The 8,946-nt window shown below is 45.1% G+C and overlaps 1 protein-coding gene across 1 annotated transcript in view; it reads left to right on the top strand.

The window, feature by feature from the left end:
- The first annotated feature begins 1,149 nt into the window (after positions 1-1,149).
- SEC14L1 (SEC14 like lipid binding 1) overlaps positions 1,150-8,946 on the top strand; it is a 44,241-nt gene continuing 36,444 nt past the window's right edge. Inside the window, exons 1-2 of the mRNA XM_059864716.1 lie at positions 1,150-1,259; positions 3,064-3,155. Of these exons, the coding sequence (XP_059720699.1) occupies positions 3,093-3,155 (63 nt within the window). The 5' untranslated portion in view covers positions 1,150-1,259; positions 3,064-3,092. The remainder of the gene's footprint in view (positions 1,260-3,063; positions 3,156-8,946) is intronic.

Here is an 8,946-nt window from a genome sequence, read left to right as displayed (position 1 = left end):
GAAACCCACCCAGAACCCCCCAGAGCCCTGCCCGAGGGAGCCACGAGGGGTGTGGGACCACAGGATGCTCAGGGGGCTGAGGGCACGGGAGGCACCTGCAGGAGGTACCATGTCCCACTGTCCGTGCCCTCCTGCACCCATGGTGTGTGTCTGTGTCTCTGTGTTTGGGGGACACTCTGCCCCTCTGCTGCACTCAGGTGAGACCCCACCTGGAATACTCTGGGGCTCCTGCACAGAACATGGACCTGGGATGATTGGACCATGATGATTGGAGGGTTAGAGAAGTCCTGATATGAGGAAAGGCTGGGAGAATTGGGATTGTTCAGCCTGGAGAAGACTTCAGGATGAGCTAACTGCAGCCTTCCAGTATAGAATCACAGAATCTGCTGAGTTGGAAGGGACCCACCAGGATTATTGAGTCCAACTCCTGGCCCTGCACAGGACACCCCAAGAATCCCCCCATGTGAGAGCACTGTCCAAATGCTCCTTGGGCTCAGACAGCCTCAGTGCTGTGACCAAGGGGCTATGCTCTCCCTGAGGAGCCTGTTCAGTGCCCAGACACCCTCTGGGTGAAAAACTCATATCTAACCTAAACCTGCCCTCAGCTTCCTGCTGCTCCTGAAGAGAGCCTGCAAGGAAGGTGGGGGGAAGAGTATTTACCAGGGCAGGTGGTGACAGGACAAGGGGGAATGGCCTCACACGGACAGAGAGGAGGTTTAGATTTGTTTAGTCACCATTGCTGGAGGTGTTCAGGAAAGGACTGGAAGAGGCACTTAGTGCCATGGTCTAATTGGCAAAGTGGTGTTATGTCATAAGTTGGACTCGATGATCTCAAAGGTCTTTTCCATCCTAACTGATCCTGTGATTCTGTGATCAGAGATTCGGAAGAAATTCTTCTTTGTGAGGGGGGTGAGGTAGTGGAACGGAGCAGCTATGATTCTGGGAGTGCTTAAAGCCAAGCCGGACAGCACTGGAAGCCACCTGCTCTAGTCCAAGCTGTCCCTTACACCCACGGCAGGGCTGAAACTCGACGACTTGTACGAACCCCTCCCACCCGCACCAATCCTCCCTCACGGCCGCCGGCCACTCCGCGCCGGCCACCGCGCATGCACGCGCCGGTCCCCGCCCCCGGCAGCGCGCAGGCGCCGGGCCCGCCCCTGCCCGGCACCGCGAACGACGGGCGGCGGCGCGCGCGCCCCTCCCGCGCAGGACGGCGCTGCCCCGGCGGCATGAGGGGAGAGCGCGGCCGGCTCCGAGCGGTAAGCAAGGCGCCGAGCCTCCCGGGGCCCGCGACCCGCGTCCCCCAGCCCCGCCGCCCTGCCCCGCGGCAACTTTCCCATTGTCCGCCCGGTCCCCGCCGCTCCTCTCAGCGCTGGCTGCGGGGAGCCCCGAGGAGCGGTCGGCGCTGCCCGTGGTGGACGGGGGGTGGTGGCGGTAATGATGGTGGTGGTACGGGTGGTAATGGTGGTGATGGGGTGGGGGTCGTGGTCGTCGGGCGGGTCACGGCGGCGCCGCGGCCGCTGCGCTCCGGCCGCCCCGGTCAGGCGGCTCTGGCTGGGTCCTTTCGGGGCAGCGCGGGGCTGTCACAGGCGTCCCGTCCCCTCCCGGAGTGTCCCGGAACCTTCCGGGGAATGCAAAGCTGTCACAGGGTCCCGTCCCTTCTCGGAGTGTCCCGGAGCTCTCCGGGGCACCGCGGGGCTGTCACCGGTGTCCCGTCCCCTCCCGGATTGTCGCGGGGCTGCCACTAGTGTCCCTCCATCCCGTCCCCTCCCGAGGTGTCCCGGAGCCCTCCGGGGCAGTGCGGAGCTGTCACCGGTGTCCCTTCTCCTCTCGCCGTGTCCCGGTCGCTGCGGGGCTGTCACAGGTGTCCCGGATCTCTCCGGGAGAGCTCAGGGCTGTCACAGGTGTCCCCCCGTCGCGTCCCCTCCTGGGGTGTCCCGGTTCAGCCGCGGCGGGAGGAACGCGGAGTTTCTTTGTTGTGTAACTCTTTTTGTCCGGGGATTAGAGAGGGTTTGCGCTGATTCAGGTGGTTTTTTTTTAAAAGGAGAACTGCGGGGTAGTCATGGGTAAATTCTTCTCGGGGCTGGGATGCCGGAGAACTTTCCTGTGGCTCGGGGGGTTGTTCTTGGCTCCGGCCGGGGCCGGGGAGCCGCCGAGCCGCGCTGCCCCAGCTCCGGGGCCGGGAGCGCTCCCGCAGCGCCTTCCGGACAGGAAAGCGAAGCGAACTTGCTGTAGCGAACCCATTTCTCGCTGAAATGAGGCTGGCTCGCAGCCCGCGATTCATATGCGAGTGCTACTGCCAGGATTTTTCAATAAACGTAATTGCAGTCGAGAGAGTTCGGGTCAAGCACTTTGCTGGGTAGAGCAGGCACGAAGCCTTTGGAGTAATTCCTCTCCGTGTTGCCAGTGAATCTTTTCTGGCTGCATAGTGGAATTTTTCTCGAAGTTTTTTTCCCCCAGCTATCTCATAAGTTTTCCTCAAAAGTTTCAAATTTTTTTTGAGATGATCAAGGAATGCTGTTGATCCATCAGTGGGCTTTTGTAATCTATTTTCTTTCCTTCTTTCTGCAAACAAGCGCTTTTAACACTTATTTTTTTAACCTCTTTTTGTGCTTTCTGTATTTCTTTATTGTTTTTTTTTTTCCCCAGTCCCTGCTCTAAGCAGGGCAGCCCACATACTATGCTGGAGGAATAGGAAATGCTTCTCTGCCTGTCTCTGGGATGTGTCAGTGTTTGGTTCTCAGCAGCAGCACAGGAAATGTCACCATCCTGACAAAGAGTCATAAAATATGTTGAAGATTTGTTACTAAAAGTGGACTAAAAATGTGCTAATTTTATCTTGTCTTTGGAAGAAATGATAAGTCATTTCTGACAGAAATATATATATATATAGAGAGAGAGAGCTTTTCAGGGCCCCTGTTGGGCCTTAAAAAAGGTTGTCAGGGAATTGTGAAGGATTTCCTGTGGAATTGCTAGCGTGGTACCACGCACAGACTAATTGTAAGAGAAAATTGAAAATGGCTTCCTACGTCTGACAGATGGTTTTAAAAATTTCTTTTTCAGGTTTGAGTTGATCTCACTAAACTGCAGCCATGGTGCAGAAGTACCAGTCCCCCGTACGGGTGTATAAACACCCTTTTGAGTTAATTATGGCTGTAAGTATTAATTTTTGCTGCAGTTTCCTTCTTGACAGTTCCTTGTGTTGCTGAGTGCTTGCTGGGCTTTCTTTGATAGATACTGTGGAACATACAAAGCTGAAAACAAAATGCAAAATATGAGAGCTGTGTGTTTCAATGGTTTCTTCTCCACCTAGAGTATTTTCTTACCATAATGCTCTCCTTTTCTGCCAAAGTTTAGACAGTGCTTACAGATGGATTTGGAAGTTAGAGCAAAAGCAGGATTGAAGTGTGCTGGGAGTTGATTTCTGGGGGCAGACTCTTCTAGAACAGGAGGAAATGTCATGTACACTGATTAAAACATTGTTGTGGTTGTGTCTTCATCAGTGTAGAGTTTATAGGATTAGAGAGCACGGAGCAAGCCATGAAAGCAAGGATATGCCTGAATGAAAAGGGAGAAAGGACTCTGGAAACATTCTGAGGGAAGGGAAGAAAAAACTTGGTAGGGAGGCCAGAGAGATGAACAAAAAGCCTTTTGGGTGCATGTTGCTAATTGGTGTGATAGTGGTACAAACAGTAATGAAAAGAAAGAAATTTAATTAGGTTCCCTTTTTTTTCTCTCTCTCCTCTTCTCCCTCCCTTTTCTTTTCTTTTAGAAAACAGAGCAGAAGTAGGTATTTGACATTTTAAAGGATATTCAGTTGAAACCACAGCTGTGGGGCTCTTACGAGTTACAGAGAGCAATTAAGGAGCTTTTCCCTGATAAAAACAGTTAAAAGTGAACTGTAATCTAAATAATAATTGTTTGATTTCACTTGCTGAAAATACTATGTTTAATGGCTTCAGAGGAGAGTTTTAATAGTGCTCATAGTGTAAATATTTAGATAGATCACGTGGTTTGGAGTGCAGGGTTCCTCACAGAAGTGATCCTTTGCAGTCACAGGGCAAAAAAGGATTAGATCACTCTCCAGGGAATACTTGCATTTCTTTTTATCTTGCTCCTAAGGCTGCCTCCAGTGTTACACATGTAGGTCTTGCTCCTGCAGATACTTCAAGGCAGAGCTGTTATTTTGCTGAGCAGTGAAGAAGCCAACTGTGATATGTGTAAGGTCTTTTCTGACTTCAGTAGCTCTGACAGCTGGGCTTCAGGTGGTCTCTCAGTGAAATTTGATGGTGTCTGTAACTTTAGCCTTCAGTGAAGTTATACTGGCTCTGAGATCAATCAGCCAAAATTGCTTTCTTAAATGAGATTCCCTGGCTGTTTGCTAAACTGATAAATCTTTATCTTGTTGCTGAATTGAAGGCAAAAATTCTTCCTGAGTTATTTCTCCAAGGATATTTTGAGTCAAAATGCTGATATCAGAATTGTCCACAATGCTTTGCTGGGTGTAATTAGAAACACTTCTGACTATTAGTATTAACTGAGAGTTTTCAAGCTGTTCTGTGTCTTGGGGATAATATCTGAAGAATAATATTTAACAAATAGAAAGTCTTCCCTTACATTTAAGCTTTTCTTAGAAAGCAAGAGACTATAGTAGGTATGCAGCTAGGATAAAATAATAGTTAAAAATTAAAAGTGAACTAAGAGGAGAAGAATGCTTGTAAAAAGGAACAGGCAGACAGGATCCTTTCAGAGACTGGAAGTTTAGCTGAGCAATAACACATATGATTTATTTAGTCTGTGTCAGAACAGTGGGTTATCACTTGTACTTGTTCAGAATGTGAGCACTGGATGAATATCCTCCCCCTGGCATGTTGCTGCTGTTACTGATTTTTAAAACTTGTAAAATTCCTGCTGGTGATCCATCAAAACTGTCCATGCATTTTCTGAAGTGTGTGGAGGAGTCCATGAGCCAAATTCTGTGAGGAGTATAAACAATATATGCAAGCTTGATGCTTTTTGTTCCTGTTTCCTCTTGGTTGAACAGTGATTGCATAAGTTGATGAAGTGCTTCTGGGAGGAGTTCTTGTGTCAAATTCTGTGCTCGCTAAAGTGGAAGCACTACATTGCATATTCTCAACAAAAAAAAAGTGCTATAATGTTATTTTAACAGTGCCAGCAGCTCTTCTGTAACGAAGAGCAGCCTGGCATATACCAGGCTTGAATTTAAAGCACCCAAGAAATGACTTAACATTATGTGTTGTGTTTGATTTTCCTTTGACCCTCTCTTTTATTTGCACCCAGCCATTGAGAGTATGTGTCCTCAAACAGAGGTTTAAACCCACACCCAGAGATACTCATCTGTCAGTAAAAAATTTCTGGAGAAAACTTAGGTCAGTGTGGCAGCAGTGTTCTGTGTGCTGAGTTCTCTTAACAGAAATCACTGTTTCAAGCCTGGCTCTTGAGTGAGATCTCATCTTTGTGTTCAGGTGTTGAGTACTTCTAAAAATTTTATTTGGCCAGTTGTTCTCCCTTCCCTGGGCATTCTGTGGAACTCCATGGGTAATTTTTTTCTCTGGAGCAGTAATGAATTTCACCAGTGTCAGTGAATCCCCTGTGCACTGGGAAGATTCCCTTCATGATACATGTTGCAATTGCAGGTTGGAACTTACTAAGTCAAACTAATATTTAGCCTTCAGATTGAGAAATCAGCATTAATTCTTCTGTTCTGGAAGCCACTGAGAGAATGCCACTTGCAGAGTGGGTCATTTACAGTGCAAATTTCCGTTTTTCCCACTTTCCTCTTCCTGGGTTTCCAAGAGGTGCTTGAGGGAGAATGGAGCACAATCAGCATTCCATTCATGCAGCTCTAGTGTGCTCCCAGGGAACTTTGTTCTCTGCTAGGGGTGACTGCAGCTCTATATTAAGACAAAAAACTGAATTTAATTTCACTTTGATCAAAGCCACGATTGCCAAAACAAAAGTGTATTGCAGGCAATTATGATATAAAGACTTCTAAAATAGACTAGAGTCAAAATTCTTTTCATGAGTTAAATTGGTGTTGAAAATAAGTTTCTCTGTATGCTTCCTCCACTGAAATCTAAAACTCATGTGCTGAAGCCTAATATATCTCTATGACAATAGCCTTAAGGCATGACCCCTTATCTCCCACTGGGGATTGGTGAGGAGCTGAGGCTCTGAGAGAGTTGGGACATCCATTGCTTCAAAACTTCCTACCTTCCTTCAGCCTTAAAGTCCAGCTTTAATGTGAAATATAATATAAGCTACTTCCCTTGAAGATTTCCTTCTACTGGCAAGTTGTGTGGTTCCAGATAATGCTCAAGATGCAAATCTTTTAATGGAACTATTTCTAAACTTGAAAAGATTCTAGAAGCACAGGCTAGAAATTACCACACTTTAGTCTGACACGCCTAACCCAGGCCAGATGATTTCACCAAATTTTTTCCAAAGCTGACATGATAATTTTTGGCTGCTCTGTGGAATATCTGTCATAATTAACTTATTGGAATCTCTGTGTGTTAGTGGATATGTATTTGAAAAAGCACCCAGAGCAGCAGCTTGCACAGCTGTTCAGGAGACTGAATAGAATTTTGCTTCTCCTCCTGTTCAGAGTTTACGTAATGCTGGAAGCAGCTGAAATGTGGAAAAATGGCTGTTTACTTAGACTCACTTGTCAAGTTACCAAGGTTAAATATACTGGAGAAAAACTGAGAAGCTGCTTTTATAAAACTTCTAAAGATTACAGATTCAGGTTTTTTTATATTAGCTTAAAGAGGTTTACATTTAAAGTAATATAGGGACTTTGCTGAATAAGTAGTTCTTAATATTAAAAGGCAGTTAAGAACTTAAATCTTTCTTAACACACATGAGGCTAAAATTAACTTTGGAGATCCACAGCTCATTTTCAGTCTGACATACTTTAGATAATTCCCCTTGAGTTTAATTTCCAAAGTAAATTTAAATAATGAATAATCACTTGCAGTGGCATTTCAAGGGTGGAATTTATGCAAATGGAAAATAAATAAGATGTTTGAAAAAGCACAGATTGGATTGAACCATTGACCAGCGGGATTTTTCTTTTTAAGTTTCTGAAAGCTCCATGGAAAATGTATTGCTCTTCAGCCCATTTAGAAAATGTCCTATTTACAGTCAAAATTACTTAGTTTCAGAAATAATGTGAATTTTAAAAAATCGATCTCGCGTTTTGCCACAGTTCTGATGGAATATCTGAACTATCTCAAGCATGAATCTTTCCTAGTAAGTATAATGTGTAGTGCCTTTGATTATATTATCATTTTAATGGTTCAAATTTGCTGCTTTTGGACATCAGGCTGACTCTCTTTGGCTTTATAGATCTAAAAAATAGTTCTTAAGGTGTATCTCATGAATTAAAGTATCCCTAAATGACAGGTAAGTAATAAGATTGCAAATGGGATAAATGCGCTTCAGTGATAAGAGTAGATTAGAAAAAAAATTATCTGTTTTTCCAGATTGACAAATCAAAGTATAATCCCTTCTTCTTGCTTGTAATGAGCTTCCTGATCAGCAGTACATTATTATTTCACTATAAAAGTTATTACTTTAAAAAGTAATTTAAAAAAAATTCAAACTGTACCAAGCTAAGTGCCACACCTGCTCATAAATACTTGCCATTTTTATTCCTTCCAGTCTCATTTTGTTTTCCTGGAAAAAATGCATTTCACACATCATGTGAAGAGGGGTTGAGAGGCTGGTGAGGAAAAGGAAGCTCTTCTGCAAGTGTTTTTGAAAGCACAAAGTAGGCTTTAAATATATAGAGAAGTATTTTATTCCCCTGATGCAGTGTCCTTTGCTGAGAATTTGTCCTGGATACTTAAATCCTGGGGGAGGGAATAAATTTGAGGGTTTGCTCCCAAAACCTCTGGGCTGTTTTCCCTTCCGCTGTAGAACTCCCTGAGTCTCATCTGCTTTGCTTCCTGTCTTTGTTAAAAACTCAGCCTTATTTGCTGTTGGAAATGTGTTGGTAAAGCTGTGGTGGAGCAGAACCTTGTGTGGAATTTCTGAATTTACATTAAATACCTGCAGCTTCACTGCTGGCTGGTGATGGTGGTGGTTCCTGTGTCAGACACGGTGTAAGAAAAAATGATCATTTGGCCACTTGTTTGGAATGAGCTGTGGGTAACAAGTGGAGAGTTCACTTAAGCACTACGGGAAAATATTGACTTAGCAGCCTGCTAACAGTGCAATTCATGTGTTATTTTGTGTTATTTCCTGACCTGCTTAGCTATTCCCATGCTTGGTTTCCTGGTTGTTTTTTTTTTTTTTTTGAGGAGGCAAACACATGACCTGACTGTAGCTGACAGCTGCAGTTCTCTTGTTCACCAAAAGCTTTGAGTCAGTTTTTAACAAGTCCTTTACACTTTAAAGGCTATGCCACCACTACTGTCACACTCTGAAAGGTGTCAGAGAAAGGAAAATATGTATCAAAACAGTTCTTGTGTTTTGTTCTGAAAGCACTCCAAGCTTTTCACCCCTGCAGGTAGGTGTTTTAGCTCTGCTGTGAAGTGCTGCTCCAGGATCTGTTGATCCATCCAAGTGATGTTGCCTTTGAGTTAAAACCCCTAAATATGTGGGAATCTGCCGGGGTCTCTCTTTCTAGCTGGTCAGAGTGACCCCGACTAAAGTTCGAAAGTTTCTTTTCCCAGCCCGGTACTTGAAGAAGAAGTCAGGGCTCTTCATTTTTTCGGTCTCAAGATTGTTTATTGCATCTTATCTATAAAGTTCTTTCTCCCTGTCCAGCCGAGATCCGTTTGGCAGGACAGCCAGAGGCACTCCCCCCTCCTCCAGGGCGGTGTTATCTTTATATACTACAAACTACGTGTACAATATTTACAGTTATTTTCCAATACCTATCATCTATATTAGACAGTGAGTTTCTACTTTAGACCA

The sequence above is a fragment of the Haemorhous mexicanus genome, chromosome 20 (genome assembly GCF_027477595.1).
Source record: "Haemorhous mexicanus isolate bHaeMex1 chromosome 20, bHaeMex1.pri, whole genome shotgun sequence".
NCBI classification, from domain to species: Eukaryota; Metazoa; Chordata; class Aves; order Passeriformes; family Fringillidae; genus Haemorhous; species Haemorhous mexicanus.
The sequence above is the reverse complement of the archived record's forward strand: the minus strand, read 5'-3'. Positions and strand labels throughout refer to the sequence as shown.